Below are 18,513 nucleotides of genomic sequence, written 5' to 3'. Positions count from 1 at the left end.
TAGGATCAGCATCCACACAGCTACGCCTTGTTAGGAAAAGCCAATCGGTTCCAACCTTCATTGTAGTCACGATTGAGAGCCAGGGAGTTCCATTGCAGTCTCCTACATAGAGAGAACTAACCTGCTTTCAACCTCTATAGAAGACCTCTATTGGTTCATTCAAAAGTACAATATCGAACTAATATGTAAGGTTCGAAAGTATAGTTTTGAACCAAACACATTGATTCGGAAGTACAGTGTTGAACCAACATGTTCGAATGTTGAAAGTCGAACCAATATGTTATGTTCGGATGTTGAAGGTTGAACCAATATGTTTTGTTCGGATGTTGATGGTTGAATTGATGTGTGTATTTTCAACCCTAGTTTAATGAACGACGGAAGGGGGTGGCGTTAATCGTCTTCTCAAGAGAAAGGGGTAGTGTCGATCGTCTTCTCACGCGGATGGGGTGGTGGTGACACAACACCACCCTTGTAACCCCCCACTTCGCGACGCAACACCACCGCTGCAGCAACTTTCGCCCATTTGCGATCCTCAATCTGTAGAGACAAAGAGAAAGTTATAGATGGTGGGGTGAAGGAGGGGTTTCAATTTGAGAAAAAAGGAGGCTGGGGGAGGGAAGGCGACGGAGGGAGAGACTGTGTTGAGGAAGGGGACGACCAGAGGGGGTGGCGGCCAAAGATGGGGATAGTTAGGGTTAGGGTTAGAGTTTTGGTTGAAGAAGAAAGGGATATTTTGGTAATTTTATTTTAGAACAAAAATGTAATAAAAAAATATCATTAAGTGCGTGGAAAGAGGAAAAGTGATGTGTGGAAATAAAGGCTCTCCTATTTTTGCCCTTAGCTTGTTTGGAAATTTCCTACTTTGCCCTTTTATTTTGTATAATTTACTAATGGTATAACAATTTGAATGAAAGTTTTCTCATAAATATGCAAACATTGTGGTCAATTGTAAAACATAAATCTTTTATTTTTTTAACAAATTACAAATACATCCATAATGTTTGTTTAAAATATGAATGAGTCCTATAATAATACAAATTACAACTATTGTTTGTTATAAATTTTAATTTAACCTAATAATCAGAAGAAAAAAATCAATAACTACTCTCTTAACCAATAATAAATTATCAAAATTGTTTATTGAGAAATATTTCTCATATCATTAAAAACTGTTAATTAACTTAATACTTTATTTATTAACAAAATAGTTAACTGAAAGATATTTTTCATATCATTTAAAATTATTAATTGACTTAAGGATTTATTTATTAATAAAATTGATCATTTGTTATGCGAGTATAATTTATTTATTAATAAAATTGGTCATTTGTATATATATGTATTCTCTTCTGCTTTTTTATTAGTTCAGTTTTTTTTTTTAGATAGGGAATTATCTTATCTCTTTTATACTAAAATCTATATTTTATTTTGTTTATCTTTATGTCTCCACATTAGTCTTACTGAAAAGGAAAATAATATAATTATGTTAAAACGATAGCACTTATTATATTTTTTTCTAATTGCTATTATTTAAATACAATTTACATAATTCTATCATATATCTAATGATTTATTTTATTTAATTTTATAAAATAATATTCTTATTTCTAAAAATTATTAAAATACAAGATTTAAATATATTGTGATATACGGCCTTTGTGGCTGGTATATATATTGAGAGGGTAATTTGTAAGCAAATTGGACTGAGCTAGGAAAGTCTTCTTTGGAAGTTGGGCCGCGCAATGGGCCGAGATAAGGGCTGGTGTAGCTCGGTCTTAGGCCAAGAAGACATCTCATATTACGAATTTGGGCCGAACTATGGGCCGAGGTGTTTAGGCTTCGCAAGTTGGACCTCGTCTTTATTAGTTCGGTCGGAGACTGCTGTAGTTAGCTTGGTCTAAACAGACAAAACTGAGGTATCACTGGGGGGGAGAACCGAGCTAAAGGATAGCTTTGCAGGACGTCATCTCAGAGTCAAGACTGACAGTGGTGCTTAAAGTATCACCGAGCCGAAATAACCTGGTTGACCGCAATGTCAGCCGAGGTAAATGAGGTAACATCAATGGCGAGGGCCAAGTTGTGTATAGCTCGGCAGGGTGGCATTCGATAGATTGGCTTTCGATCACACGGTCCGAATACAAGGGACCGAGATAAGGCAATTCGGTCAGAAATGTATAACTGAGGTAAAGGGTTCAGCCATCTCACTTAGCTTGTAGTGATGAGACTTCTAGTAGGACTTTGCTAAGGAGAGTTAGAGTCTTACTGGGATTGTGCAAACCATCTCACTTGGTTAGTAGTGAGTAGGAGTATGACTTCTAGGAGGACTCTGCTAAAAAGAGTAGAGTCCTACTAGGATTGTGCAAAACCATCTCACTTGGTTGGTAGTGAGTAGGGTGTGTGATTCCTAGGAGGACTCTCGTAGGGAGAGTTGGAATCCTACTAGGATAGTGCCAAAGTAAAATCTATAAAAGCTCATGACCAGACCTGTGGACAGGTATCCCAATTCTTACTCTAGAATATACAGAGCTTATTATCTATTGTCTAGTTGCTGACTTAGGCATCAGAGGGGTTTCTGGCATACACTTGCCGATTAGCTCACATTTGTGTTTTCAGGTGGCAAAGCAACGTTGTTTAGAGGAGTGCAAACTTGATCAACAGGATCATACGAAAAGAATTATTTCGTACTCGTACATATATATATATATATATATATATATATATAAACAAGCAGACAGGCTTTCATTCCCTTAAGTGTCCCTCATTGGCCCAAATATAATTCCAATATGCTCTAATTGAATTGACCTATTGTGTTTTAATATATCTAAGGGTTTGATTAATAAGTATCTTAAAGTATTGATTAATAAAATTTAAAATAATTATATATTTTTTGTTACATGTATAAATATTTTAAATTTTCTAACAAGTATCTCTGGTTAACAAAATTTTTATTTTTAATTATTTACGGCAACATGTTTAATACGAATTTAGTGTATCCTACATCCATCTTACTAAGATATTAGAATAATGTTATATATACTAATTAATGTACATATTAGTGTGCTAACAAATGATGTGACATAATTTTAGAAATTTTAAGTATTTATAATTTGTATAATAAATAGGGTCATTAATGATATCATAACACTAATTGATACACTAGTGTATTCATTAATTGATATATGTAGTACCGCTGAAGATGTTAAGATAAAGACAGTGATTTGGGTGTCTCCACTTTATTAAGTATAAAATTAAGATGTTCATAAAAGTGCAATCCTAATTAAATAAAGTTATGTGTTGCTTTCTTAATGGGTAGTTATGACCGTTTATTCACCTTTAATCAAGATTTTCTTTGTTTTAATTTTTTTATGATTGTATCTTTAATTATATACATATAGAAAATAAAGAACAAAAGATATGCAATCATTAGAAGCAAAATCTAGCAATATCAAAAGATAATCATGGGACAAATTCAAACAATCCACTTAGAAATTCTCTTACAAAATTTACTCCAGTTATTAACAGACAAAATATTTTAAAAATTTAATAAGATAAATTATTATATTTAAATTATAATTATTTTATTTTTTCTCTTACAAAAGTAAAAAAAAAAAAAAAATCAATAAAGCTAATCGAAAGGAACATTTGTTTGAGATTATCTAAATAAGTATATTATTTGACTTTTTACAAAAAGATGAAAAAAAAAAGAGAAAGATGATGTGACCTAAATAAGTGTACTTATCTAAGAGTTGGTTTGGGAAGTGAGTTGGCTTTTTAATTTTTTGACTTTTTTAGCTATTTTAGCCTGGGCTAAAAAGCTTGGTTTGGGAAGGACTTTTTGACTTTTTTGATTTTTTTTATGAGAGAAGAGTGTAATAATTATGGGTTGGATTATTTTGTCTTTTATGACTAAAATAGCCAAAAAAGTCAACAACCTATCTTCCCAAACGGAGCCTTAGTAAATGTACTTATTTAGTTTATACCAAATAATGACTTAGGCCTCATTTGACAGTATGACTTTTTAACCTAAAAGTCAAAAAGTTACTAAAAAAATTAAATAATTAACAATTAACTAAAAAGTCAAAAATTTTATTTTCTCTTTATTTTTTATACATCTTTTCATAAAAAAACAAAAGGTCATTCTAAACATACTAATTTTATACCTCATATTACAGAGATCACCAGGGTGTCCTCTTAGCCGTTTTGGAAACTTACCCCGACCTCCCAAGACAAATTTCGCTTAAGTCAGGACTCGCACAGCGGGGGAGTATTGAATCTACGCCAAGTACTGATTAGACAACTTGAAATTTAACTTCCTAACCAACTATGTTTCGCTCAGAAGATTGACCCAAGAAAAAAAAGAATTGAACATGTGACATTGTGACTTCAACCTCAAGCCTTAACCATAATGCCACCCTTTGGGTTGAAGTCAAAGACTTCATTAATCCTGTGCGCCCCCAATTTTCAAACTCCTTTGCATAATGGTACAAAACAAAGAAAGTGGCTACCAATCCTTTCACGTATTTAATATAGTGACTTAATCACAATATATTATATAATTTAGCTTTTTACAACATAAAAATACAATAAACCAAATATTAAATATTAAATATGTGATGATCAAATCAATAAACCCATAAATACTAAATATGCTATGGTCAAATCTAACTGGATAATATATTTAAATTGTGTGTTCAATTCATTCATATATATATATATATATGTTTATATTTTTTGGCACATCAGAATATATATTTATACATTTTTCAATACTTATGTAGAATAGAATAGGATATTGACGTAATACCTTTTCTAACAACTATAAATTAGTACAATATTTTTAAAATGTTCACTCTCTTACCAAGCGCGTGCACTATACACACCCAATAATCAAAGGCACAAATTAGATTAAAATCAACTCGAGTATTTTATATATTAGTGTTTTGGGAAGTTGATAAAAAATTAATTTTTTGAATTTTTGGTTGTTTTTTTTGGCTAAAAAAATTGACTTTTTTTGTATAAAAAAACTAAAAAGTCAAAAAATTGTCCTTTTACCAACTTCTCAAATTGCCACATAATCAACTCTCGTTTGGAGGCTAAATATTTTAGTTAAAAAGTTAAAAAAAAATTGTCACATCATTTTTTTTTTTTACATATCTTTTCATAAAAAATTAAAAAATTGTTAATATAATATATTTTCAAACGAGGCCGTTTTAAAATTAGACAAAATCAAGAATAAAATCTGATAATTTCAAATTAGATATCAACCATTGAATCATTTTAAGGTGAGTGAATAACTTATTTGCTCTAAATTTGAGTACAATTTTTATAAACTTTATGAATTGGACAAATTCAACACAATATACTAGAATAAAAATTATATAATTAGAATTAAAACTAAATCAACACAAAATGCAAACTAAAAAAATTACCAGCAATTTGTCAAGAATAATTTATTACTCAACTAGACTTGTTTCATTAAGTTGTGTAACAATATATAGAAATTAAACATAGAACGAGAAGAGCAAAAAAAAACACAAATGAGTTGATGAATTTTTTTTGAAATCTTATAAAGTTTTATTATTTTATTTATTTATTTATTTAATATTCATTTTGGTTTCTATGTTATTTTGTCAAAAGTACAGGTTTGTGTGATGGAGATGCAAGTGAAGAAGAGCAACCACATATATGAATGAGGAGTGGACACGGATCGGTTGTGGTCACGGAATTTTTAATCCGTCATTCGTCTGTTAGATTGGTAAATTGGAAAAAATCAATTCGCATCCGTCCGCCAATCCGGCAGATGTGGATTGAGCGGATTGGTGGTTTGGCGGATGGATGCGAATCGGTTTGGCGGTTTGTTTTATAAATTTCAACATAGTTCAACTTGTGTACTTCCTTAAAAAAAAAAAAGTATTACAGTCAATGACTTAAAAAAGTATTACAATTACTGCATGCCTCATCTAAATAAAGAAAGTTTGAAATTTTAGAATTTCACCATCACTGCATGCTTCGTCCACATATTACAATTACAACATGCCTTATCCACATAAAGTATTACATTTTTAAAATATAAAAATAATTCAAGCCACCAAAACCATGAACAGAGCAGTAGTAGAGATTATATGTCTCTGTATTGTTACATTTATATATGTTTTTGAAAACAAAAACCAACCAGCATATATCATATTTTCTATTTATTACTTTTAGAGTTAGATTTAAAAATAAAAAAATATAGATAAATAATACGTTTATTTTTTTCAATTCAAAAAATATATTCAAGTTGAATTTTTTTTTTCAACAGAATATTTAAACTCTTTTTCAATTGAAACACAAACAAAATATTTAAACAAATTGAAAACACAAAATCTTATAAATTACTAAGGGTACTCGCGGTTTGGCGGTTCGGTTGCGACCAAAGGAACCTCAAATCCGCCATCCGTCTGCCAAATTGGCAAATTGAAGAAAATTAATCCGTAACCATCCGCTTGTCATCACGCATTCGTCCAAAATACGGCGGATCGGCTCGGTTCAGTCGATTTTGACAGATCGATATATCCGCTGCTCACCCCTAATATGAATGCATATGATAAACATGTTTGTTCTGCATAAGCAAGGGGAGATTTTATGGCATATATATGCATGCTTGATTATGATTTATGGGCCATGAATTTTATGCTTTTGTTATGGTTTATTATTTTGTTAGTTACTTCACATTATAATATTATTTTAATTTTAATCTAAAAAGTTATTTGATTATATCTAACATAATATTTGATTATAATTTAATTTTTTTAATTAATATTAAATTATATTATTTGTAATAATCAAATTCATAAATAATCTACATAAAAGTTAAAACGTAGATATCATTATTAAGATCTCGTTTGGCAAATTAATATTTTAATTAAAAAGTTATTAAAAAAGTCAAAAAGTCTATAATTTATATCAAAATATCAAAGATTTATTTTTTTCTTTATTTTTTGTATATTTTTTCGTAAAAAATTAAAAAATCACCCAAAATATACTATTTTTTTTAAATTTTATATTTTAATCAAAAAAATCAAAAATTACTAAAATAATTTGTTCCCAAACCAGACATGGTACAAAGAGAGCACACAGTACTTCAAAAATAAACTCTGGTTAAGTCCCATTTTAACCATGGTTTAAGACCCATATACTTCACATTCACAGAGTCTGGCATCGTATGTGCCTTCTTCTCTGGGTCACCCCTGCAAATCGCTAGCTTTTCGCCGCCTTCTACGACTGCCTAGATCCTCTCTCTCTCTCTGTATTAAAGTTGGAGAACTTTAGTTCTTTTTCTTCAAGCTCAAAGACAACTGGTTGGTGAAGATCATAGCTTTGATAAAGCTATGTGAATACATATGGATTAGCGTTATGTTGGTGGGTTCGAGGAATTATCATTGCCCAGAAACGTAAAGGTTGGAGGACTCTGATTTTCACAGAAAAAACTGAATCTTTTGTGATGATTTTGATGGTTTTTTTTTTTTTGTGTGTGTGGGTGTTAGTGCGAGCTGATCTTGGAGGTTCTTGGGTTAGAGTTTTAATTTAGTTTTGAAGAGGTGGTTTTTTTTTTTTAATCAATTTCCTTTGAATTGGGATGATTGAGAAGCTGACAAACAAATTAATTGATAAAAAAATTTGGGGGTTCTTCGAGATTATTGGCTGATTTAGGAAAATCTCATGTAGGTTTAACTGAGTTCTTATTCTAATGATTGAATTTGCAATAAAAAATATTCATTTTAAACTCAAATTGATCATTTCCTTTAGTATTAAAGAATTGGTTTTGACTGTAAACTATATATTTTTTTTTATTTATCACTTGCGCTAATTTTATATTGCTTCTGATTAGGACATAGGTAAAATATATTTTTTTTTCCCCTGTATAAATTATGCATATATGCTGTTTATGTATGTCTGTATGTGTGTATATATATCTTTGGGTGAAGTTGTCTTGCACAGTAGTTGATTTGGGGCTTCAAGTCACTCTTTCATGTCATGAAATTTTGTGCTAGATGTTTCTTTAAAGTTGGTTTGTGCTTTGGCTGTTTTTGGTTAATTTGGAAATGAATTCCACAATTTTTGTATTTATGCTTTACATGTATGTCAGTATGAGTATACATATCTTTGGGTGAAGTTGTCCTTACACAGCAAATTGGTTGGGACCTGATGTTTCTCTTTGATGTCATGAAATTTAGCGCTAGATGTTTCTTTAAAGTTGGTTTGGGCTTTTGCTGACGATGTTACACTGCTTTGGCAGTTTTGTGTTTTCTGGCAATGAATTCCACTAATAATGGTTCACATGGCATCATCAAATGATACAAGTCTTGAATAAGAACCTACAATTCACCAGAACACTCTTGTTGACATCTTTTACTCCAACCAAGTGCTGAAATTAGGGGCTTTTTCTCAGTAGTAGTTTTGTCGGCTCCTCATCATGCCTTTATCGGAGTTCTATAGAATGGCGAGAGGGAGCCTTGAATCTGCTCAACCGAAGACAATGGCTCTTTCAACTGATCGATCTCATGGGTAAGTTTTATTTCATTTAATTTTAGTGTAGTTTAGGTCTATACTGTTATCGTTTCTCTAATTTGAGACCCATCACTGCTTTTTATTCTTGTTCTTTCTTGATTTGTTGTTGTGTTACTGTGTTACTGTGTTTTTGAGAGTTGTTTGGTGGGTTTGAAAATACAGACCCGATAATGAGCTTGTGGAGCTAGTATGGGAAAACGGACAGATCATGATGCAAGGACAATCTAGTAGAGCTAGGAGAAACTCTACTAACAATTTTCAATCTCAGACTCCAAAACATCGAGGTAAAGATCTAGGGAACAACGCTAACAATTTAAAGATGGGACGATTTGGGGTAATGGATTCTGTTTTGGATGATTTTGCAACAGAGGTTCAGTTAGGGGAAATGGGATTGGAACAAGACGATGACATGGTGCCTTGGTTGAGCTATCCCATTGATGATTCTCTACAACACGATTACTGCTCTGAATTATTGCCCGAATTATCTGGTGTAACTGTTAATGAGCTCTCTTCCCAGAATAGTTTTGCATCGATGGATAAGAGAAACAGTGGTAACCAGACAATTAGGGGTTCACATTTAAGTTTAGAGCAAGCAAATGCACCAAAGGTTTCTTCTTTAGAAGTTGGCGAGTCTTTGAGATCGAGGAGTGGCCAGTTCAATCCATGGTCATTCCATGAAAGTCAAACATTGGATCCATCTCTTACATCAGGAGTTTCGAGTATAATTAGCAATAATGCCAGCAATACCAAGCACGGTGTTTGTGGGGATTCGATTCAGGCTCAAGCTTCAGGACTTCCTAACATAAAGACTCAGAAGCAAGATTCGGGACTGCCAAACACTAACGCTAGCATTATGAACTTCTCTCATTTTTCCAGGCCCGCAGCTCTTGTTCGAGCTAATCTTCAAAATGTTGGTGCTATGGCCACTCCGGGTACATCGGGCACAGAAGTGATGGCGGGTAAGAATAAGGGTACAGCTCCAAGTACTGGCAATCTTGCTGATTCCGCTCTTCTCGATTTGAGTAGTGGATTAAGAAATGAAATGGGTTCCCTTAATCAACGTAATTTGGTGCCACCTAAGGTAGATTCAAAATCAGTGGCAGCTGCACTTGAGGATTCACATACCACTGGACAATCTGAAGCTGTTTGTCGAGAAGATGTTGTTAAGAATGACAAGTCACCAAAACAAATTCTTGGTTCAACTGCAAAGACTGTAGAGCCCGTAGTTGCTTCTTCATCTGTATGTTCTGGCAATAGTGCAGAGAGAGCTTCTAATGATCCGAATCCAACGCATAATTTGAAGAGAAAATGCCATGAGACTGACGACTCTGAAGGCAGAAGTGAAGTAAGTTGAAATATTGGGTTCTACTCTTCCATTTTCAGATCTTTTCATTCATTTCATTTCACAAGGATAAACTTATGTGCAGGATGTTGAAGAAGAATCAGTAGGTATAAGAAAAGCAGCTCCTGCTCGAGGAGGTGCAGGGTCCAAAAGAAGCCGAGCTGCAGAAGTGCACAATTTATCTGAAAGGGTGAGCAAATCCACCCCAAAAGACTCATAATAATATTGATGTTAGAGTTTATTTTTATTTTCATTTGTTGGTAACGTATTTTTAAACCTTTGTTAGTACTTAATTTTTGTTTTTTACAAACAGAGACGAAGAGATAGGATTAATGAAAAGATGCGTGCATTACAAGAACTCATACCCAACTGCAACAAGGTAAACAATATTTTCTTAAAATCCATGCTATCTTTGCTTGGTAAGCTATGCAATTGTATAATTGATGCACTTAAACCAGAGTTTTAAAATAATAACTTCTGACCTCATGGATAGAAGATTTAATTTGCATGACATTCTACCTCCACTTCCATTCTGTACTTTGGTTCCTAAAATGTGGATCTGATTGCTGAAATTGGATTTATATTACTAGAAGTATATGGTCGTGAATTTAGGAAGTACTACTGATTTAAAAGGTCTTTTCGGTGGCGTTCCCTGTTAATTGAAGGTTTTGCAAGCTTGGACTGGGTACAAATTTAAACATATAAGTATATTTTACACAAAGTGTCAGCATCAGAATCAAACCCATATTCTCATTTTTGGTGGTCTGATTTTTTACCACTGTACCATGCAATGCCCCCTAAAAACATTACGGTTATATTGTCTTTTATAATTATTACTTTTTCTTAATGACTAACTTTCACATTTTGGCATTATAATAAGGTGGACAAAGCTTCAATGCTTGATGAAGCAATAGAGTATTTGAAGACACTTCAACTCCAAGTACAGGTGAAATTTCTCATCTTTTAACTAATTTATTTGGTATGTTATTTCTTTTGAGAATTTGTATAATCAACTATAATTATGTCCTTGCCGTTTCTTATATATCTACAGATTATGTCTATGGGAGCTGGGTTATATATGCCACCGATGATGTTACCACCTGGAATGCAACATGTACATCCAGCTCATATGGCACATTTCTCACCCATGAGTGTTGGAATGGGAATGGGAATGGGAATGGGTATGGGCATGGGCATGGGTTTTGGGATGGGTATGATGGACATGAATGGTGGATCTACTATGTGCCCTATGATTCAGATGCCCCACATGCAAGGTCATTTCCCGGCTCCGCGTCCACCGCCCATTTCGGGGCCAGCTAGTTTCCATGGGATGGTGGGGCCTAACCTTCAGGCTTTTGGGCATCTGGGTCAAGGACTTGCCATGTCAGCACCACGTGCACCCTTGGTTCCTTTCTCAGGAGGGCCTCCTATAAATTCAGCTGTGGAACTGAATGCCTCTGGGGTGGCTGCTCCTGTGGAAGTTCCAAATTCAGCTCCATCCTCAAACTCAAAAGACTTGAGAGAGCACACTAACAATACAGATGCCAGTTGCCCAATGAACCAGACATCTGGTCAGGTTTGTGCTTTCTTCACGTGGTTATATTTTCACCAAGAAGTCTCATTAAGTGAATTTTGAACTATATGTATAGTGAGTTATGTGTCGCATGAGGATTAAAGCACACTATATATCCAATTGCACATTTAGCACTTTTGAAAATTCGACAACAGGGATGAATTGAGATATACCATATGGGTATAATCAAATCTAACCAATACTGTCATTTGTCTCCTCTTTATGTCTTTCTTTATTTTTCTTTTTCCAGATTTTTTTTATTTATGTTTATTATTATTGTTTTGGGTATGAGGAAGTTGGAAAGGTATTAGTAAACTAAGGCAAAGGGTTGTTGCTATATTTTTCTTTCTTTGTGTCTAAAGAGACTTAGCGTGTCATTGTTCATCATCTCTTGAGTATGCAGGGACTAAGTCTGTTAGGTGAGAATTGTCAAGGAAGTGGTTGGGCACAATATCCAGCATTATATTTAGAGTTTAATTTTCAAACTCCTATTACTTGGTCCTTGTTGCAAGGGAATTGAGAGATGCACATATACATTACATTTTATAGGGGCATATTGTACTGATGAAAAACTATGACGATGATGTTCATAGGACATAATTCTCTTGATGGTTGTGAAATTCTTTCGGGTCATGTGAAGAAAAACTAGAATTTTGATGAGCTATCTTTATTCATCCCTCAACTTCCTTGTAGCATTTCGTGTTTGGTTTTCTTTAAGGTTTTTGGGTGCCTGAAAAAGAGGAACTCTTAAATTTGTGTATTAATTGACAATTCTCTCACTACTGATAACATGTAATCAGTCGAAGATGAACCAGTCATTTCAACCTTTTGTATTAGAATATTGCAAATCAAAACCTACTTAGAATCTCCTAACTGTGCAAAATTCCAATCATTGTCATTTTAAACATTTTGTTCTCTTTGGCTGGTGTTCATTAAACTTGTGTGGTTTTCAATGCCAGTGTCAGGCAAAAAACGAGGGTTTTGAACAGTGTTCTGTAGTGCTTAAAAATGATCAACCTCAAGATGTCGGCAGCAGTGAAGATGTTAACTTGACCAAGGAAAATGACATTGTACCAGGTTCTAAGTGGAGATGATTGGCAATTCCTTTTAGTTAATCTTCCATTGATGTGATAAATTCAAGGAAGTGATTTGTAAAATGAAAACCTGAATTTGCACTTTTTTATGCAGGTGGTGACTGACATCCAGTGCTAAACTCGTCATCAGAGAAGGCAGAATCATTTTTGAGTCTATTGGATTTGAACTTTATGTTCATTTCATGTTTGTACGGGTGTAGTTTGTAACCACCATCTGAGTTCTAGTTGGACTGTAATGCTACAAGTTGCACAGGTTTTGGTATGTTCAAGAGACTCGAAATCTCTCTGTTGTGTACATTAATATACGTCTCTCCCGTGCATTTGGTGCAATCAGAAGAATTGATTTTCGTAGTATATGTATTTAGAACAGTATTCTGGAACCATTCTTTGAATTAATGAAACAGTAGCTATCTTACAATACATGTTTTGTATCTAAAAGTTGAGTTAAAAAATCTTTAAATTAGTTTATTTGGAGATTCTGGATTAACTCAATATGTGGATTTCCATCTGCCATATGTTCTTGATGTCACAATTGCATTAGAGCCATAAATCTCTTCATTTTGAGCTAATCAGATGACTCTTTGGACATTTCATACTCGCGCAAAATAAATAAAGCTATTTATGCAGATAACATCTTATTCAATTTCATGAATGCATTGAAGTCATAAAGTTTCATGTGGTTATAATTGCTTTCTTCATTTGCTCAAGATTAGCAAAACCGGCCCTCTATGTCCATGGATCTATATATGGCTATAATTGCATTACAATATACGTTATAATCTCTTACACTTTCCTTTGAATGATCGGCTGTGACTCCACGTTTTGGTCAAAGGTTTTCCAGAATTATATGCAACTTATGTCAATGCAGCAATCAAGCAAAAACCATTTACTGCACTCCATGAAGGTTATTGAACTCAAACCATGTCATTACATTCCACTTTGCTTTGATACCAAGTGACTGAGATGAGGTATGAGGTGTTGAGTTGAGGGAGGACCTGTTTGGACATTAGTAAAACACAGAAAAAAAACTGCATGTATAAAGTTGGTGAAGAGATCCCATCTAAGGCTCAAGGTATGTTATAAACTAGCAGTTCAATGGAAAACAAAAAATTCTCCCGTCAAATTAAATATAAAATTCAAAATAGTTATATAACTATAATGAAAGCAATAATCACAACTGTAACAGAATTCTATATATCATCTCCAATTCTCAAACAACTGAAAACCAGCACACAGACTATTACATACAGGCCTTGAAAAGAATGGACAGAAAGAAGGAAAAAAAAATACCAAAAAAAAAAATTCTCTGCCTAAAACTTCACAATGTTGAATAAACCAATAAACCACTCTGTATAATGTCTATAAACACACTAGCTAGTCACACAAACAAGCCAAATGACCAACAGAAATCGACAAACATTGCACAACCAAACAAATTCACTATACACAAAACAATTAAAGATACCGGGCTTTAGGAAATCCTTGCATTTTCGCCCAATTATTTGTCTTTAACGTCACCTTTGGTTTCAGAAGAGACTGTTTTTGAGTTGGGTGATTTTCCGATGATGGCTTTCTTTGCCTTCACTAGCGATTGCTTCACCTTTGCTATAAGGTTATTTGATTGTTTCGAAGTAGGCTTTGTCGAAACCTCTTCTTTGGGAGGATCTGGAACATCAGGTTTTGCTATCTCACTAGTTTCTTTTACTTTCTCCAGGTTGGTTTCACTGGTTTGTACATTTTCCTCTCCTTTCACTTCTGACTCTGGTTTCTTGGGCTCTTCAACTGGTTCTTTGACAGTAGTAGGTGTGACTTCCTCTCCCTCCACCTCTCCATTTTTCTGTGTTTCAACTGAAGCGACAGTCTCATCTTTTATGCTTTCTTTTCCATTTTCAGCAACAAGTTCAATGTCTCTTGAAGTAACGACATTCTCAACTTTGTCTACTTTAGGCTTGTCTAATTCCTCAGTCATGCCTTCTTTCTCTTTGTTCTCTTCAGTTTCAACATTCTTTCCTTCACTCTCTAATTCAACCTTTCCTGGTTCCACAACTTCCTGTTTTGATACACCTTCAACCACCTCGGTTCCATTCAGTTCTTTCTCTTTCTCACCTACTATTTCTTTTTCTACAACATTTGTATCAACTTGAGCTTCCACATTGGTTGATGTAATTTGATCTGAACTTTCTGTCACAATAGGTTCCTCTTTAGTGATTTGCTCAATCTTATCAGCCAAAGTCTCTTCCTCTTTCACTATTTCAACCTTCACACTCTCCTTGGGTTCAACCTCTGCACATTCTTTCTCAACTTGTTCAACAGCTTCAGACTGTTCTTGTGGTTTATCCTCTACTTCTGGCATTGATTCCCGAATTTCTTCCTTCTTAGGCTCCAGTTCTGAAATTTCAATATCTTTCGCGACTACTGTTTCTGATTCCTTGACAGGTAGAACCTCTGCTTCTTCTGTTTTCTCAACAACTTCAACTGGCGGTTCAGGGGTATCAGCTATTTTTGGCTCCTCCTCGGCTTGCTTCTCAACCACCTCTTTTGGCGGTTGCTCTTGTGAAGTCTCTTCCTCTTTTTCTATGACACTTTCTTTAGTCTCAACCTCTGCACATTCTTTCTCAACTTGTTCAGAAACTTCGGATTGTTCTTGTGGCTTATCATCCACATCCGGCACTGGTTCCTGAATTTCTTCCTTCTTAGGTTCCGCTTCTGAAATATCAATATCTTTCGCTACTACTGTTGCTGGAATTTCTTCCTTCTTAGCCTCCACTTCGGAAATATCTGTATTTTTCACAACTACTGTTTCTGATTCCTTGACAGGTAAAACCTCCACTTTTGCTGTTTCCTCAATTACTTCAACTGATGGTTTGGGGTTATCACCTATTTTTGGCTCCACCTCGAGTTCCTTCTCAACAACCTCCACTGGCTGGGGCTCTTGCGCTTCCTTTTCAACAGATTCCCTTACCGGTTCCTCCTGTGGTTGGCTTTTAGTGCTGTCATCGACAACTGATGGCTTAGTGACATCTTCCATCTTTGGTGCCTCTTCCAGTTGTTTCTCAACTTCTGGTTCCTCTTGTGGCTGTTTTTCGGCTGCTATTGATTCGGAAACAATAAAGGTGTCTGCTTTATCTTCAACTGAAACATCCAAAACGGGAGTTCCATCAATTTTCTTTACCTCTTCAGCTAGAGGAGGCTCAATCTGCTTATCTTCAATTTTTTCTTCCGATTCAGACAAAGGGGCAGGCTGACTTGGCAATTCCTCAGATTTCGGCTTTTCTTCCTCTTCACTTCCCTTGGATGGAGGCAAACCCTCCTGTTCGATTTTTTTAACCTCTTCATTCACCTTCTCGATTTGCTGCATTGATAGCAAAATTGATTGGTATCAAACTAAGGAGTAAAGAAGAAGGAAAGTATCTGTATTTTGTAAAAGTCGCCATCTAGATCAAAGTTAAAGCCAGGAACAAAACAAAGATTCATGAAAAGAAAAAGGAGAAATCAAATTTAAAAGTGAACCAAATACAAGCAACTAGGCAGTACTAAACCACGATCACAAAATGGTATTGCTTTTCCATCTAATAGTGATTGATTAGTGATGAACATATATAATATAGTGGTATCTAATTTACTTGCTCTTTTCTGAAAAAAAATGGAACTGATTGATCACACAACAATGGTTTCTTTGGTAGAATTTAAAAAGTACTGAAATCATTATAATACTGAAATCATATTTGTGAGAGGACTCTGAGAATTTAACAATTATAGAAAACATTCAACTATCATAGATACAAGATTTTCATATTGATCTAACATATGACTATGATATTTCAAAAACAGAAATATAGAAAGGAATAAAAATATAAAGTAGACATATATATGTAGGAGAGAGAGAGAGAGAGAGAACCTTTCCTCTACCATCCTATAATCCAGGTCTGATTTTTCCAAGGGCAGTATTTTCCAGGAGAAGACAAATCATGAATTGTAATGAGAACAGCCTAGAAAATCTTGAAGATTTTTCAATTTTTATACAAGAAACTGCTTTATTATTCATATTGGTACCAAAATTAGCTGCTTTTGAATATCTTCATGGTAGAGATGTTCAACAAGCTGATTTGCCAGCAGCATAAACAATTAACAAATCTAAGCCAATCAAAAAACATAAACAAATCTAGATTGGGAGGTTTTCTATGTGGGCCTTGGTCCCAAAAATTCACAATCATGACCAAAGTATCATGTACTAAGATTGATTAATGAGAAAAACAAAGCATATCAAAGTGGGTCATTCTCAGTTGATCCATAATCATAGCTTTAATCCATTTAAAGTGAAATATACTCACAAAGTTTAATCACTTATTAACACAAAAATAAATCCCAGATAGTTTTCATCACTAAATTTAAAAACAAATCTAGAACTGAAATAAAAACAGAGAAAACACAAAAGATTACCTCGGCTGGAGCAGAAGAATGATCTGAAACAACAGTAGTCTCACTTTCCATGACTGAATTCAAGAGAGAAGAGAGATAGAGAGAGTTTTGTGAGAGTGATTTACAGGTTCAAAACCAAATAAAGAGAAGATGAGAAAGGTGAAGAAAGGGAAAGAATGATACGGTTAGGAACCAAGAAAAGTTCAAAAGGAAAATGAGAGAAAAGCAGAACCACAACACACAAAAAAAGGCAAAAACAGTGGTGACCAATGCTCACATGATGGATGATCTGTCAAAGGAGTGAGTGGGAATGCTTTCTAGCTAAAGCAATAAAAGAAAAAACAATGAAAAAAAAAAAAAAAAACCAAAAAAACCAAAAAAAATAGAAATAAAATTTAATGATGAACATTTGTCATTCAAAAAGTGACAAGCTTTAGAGGGGGACCATGGAATTTTAACGGCATAATTTTATGTTTGGCTACAGTTGTCTAACTTGTCTGGTTTTGGATAGCACATTGTTAAGATAGAGATCCTCTGTCACAAAATCAACATTATGTCCTCATTTATTCATTCTTAGCTGTAATTAAGCTGCATTAATGCCACAATACAATCATTAGTGATTTCATGCGAGTATATTAGGGCCCTTTTTTTTTTCTTAAATAAAAAAATGAAAATTTGAAAAAATCCTTAGTTTTTATTTTTTGTGTACAAGTAATTTTTGATAATTTGAAAATAATTTTTTGGTGTTTCCTAAAAGGATTTTATTTTATATGTATATATATTCAAAAATAGTATTTAGAAACAATTTGTCAAACAAATTTTTGTGTTTTAAAAAAAAAAGTTAAACATTAAAAAAAAATTAAAAAACTAAATAGGCTAACCTCAACTAGTTTAACTTTTATGGCAATATATGGCGATCACAAACTTCCCCACAAAGCAACTTTAGTCTGAGGGACCAGTAGTTTTGAGTCAATTCAAAAGGACTGCATAATCAGTTTGAATATGTAGATATTAGCCAAATATATATTTTTTTTAAATGTTGTTATTTGATTTTTTTAAAATAATTTTTTTACAATGATGTGATGGTTAAATTTTTTATAGTGTTCAACTTTTCTCCGATAAGCTAAATGGTTTAATCCATTAATTGTAAGAGATCTAGAAACCAATTGGAGATGATGTAGGACTCACAAGATTGTCAAACCTAGTTTGTTTAAAAGTTGGAAGTGGAAGGATTAGATTGTTAATCCGAGAATCTCACAAATATATATGTTTAGTTTAAAAAAATTATTATAAACTAAAAATTATATGAGATTATGAAATTCCTTTGAAGTGAGGATTAACAATCCCTTGGCAGTTTTGGGTTGACTTCATTATCCCATTTTATAAAAATAACAAAGTCATATTTCATACAACGAGAACATTTATGTAATTTCATAAATTTAATCCTAACCAATTAATATTATCACACAAGTACACAAATATACAAAATTCATTTACATCTACAACCTAATATCAATCTCCCCAATCAATCTCAC

General features: G+C 33.6%; 2 protein-coding genes across 3 annotated transcripts; one reads left to right on the top strand and one right to left on the bottom strand.

The window, feature by feature from the left end:
- The first annotated feature begins 7,154 nt into the window (after positions 1–7,154).
- On the top strand, positions 7,155–12,979 carry LOC114307536 (transcription factor PIF3). 2 transcript variants are annotated; one of them, XM_028252928.2, is made up of 10 exons: positions 7,155–7,439; positions 8,279–8,547; positions 8,713–8,834; positions 8,919–9,895; positions 9,978–10,082; positions 10,206–10,271; positions 10,773–10,838; positions 10,944–11,468; positions 12,425–12,542; positions 12,654–12,979. In XM_028252928.2, exons 2-10 carry the CDS (start codon positions 8,456–8,458, stop codon positions 12,662–12,664), a joined length of 2,082 nt encoding a protein of 693 aa, XP_028108729.2. In that variant the 5' UTR covers positions 7,155–7,439; positions 8,279–8,455; the 3' UTR covers positions 12,665–12,979. The 2 variants fall into 2 exon arrangements, with proteins under 2 accessions (XP_028108729.2, XP_028108728.2); XM_028252927.2 differs by having other exon boundaries at positions 8,713–9,895.
- Positions 12,980–13,727: 748 nt separating this feature from the next.
- Positions 13,728–17,584, bottom strand: LOC114307537 (uncharacterized). The gene is made up of 2 exons (XM_028252929.2): positions 17,000–17,584; positions 13,728–15,911 (listed from the first exon to the last, which is right to left on the bottom strand). The coding sequence occupies exons 1-2, from the start codon at positions 17,048–17,050 to the stop codon at positions 14,058–14,060; spliced, it is 1,905 nt and encodes a 634-aa protein (XP_028108730.2). The 5' UTR covers positions 17,051–17,584; the 3' UTR covers positions 13,728–14,057.
- Positions 17,585–18,513: the final 929 nt, after the last annotated feature.

This window comes from Camellia sinensis, chromosome 2, assembly GCF_055761805.1.
Source record: "Camellia sinensis isolate YWXY chromosome 2, ASM5576180v1, whole genome shotgun sequence".
Classification (NCBI taxonomy): domain Eukaryota; kingdom Viridiplantae; phylum Streptophyta; class Magnoliopsida; order Ericales; family Theaceae; genus Camellia; species Camellia sinensis.
The sequence above is the reverse complement of the archived record's forward strand: the minus strand, read 5'-3'. Positions and strand labels throughout refer to the sequence as shown.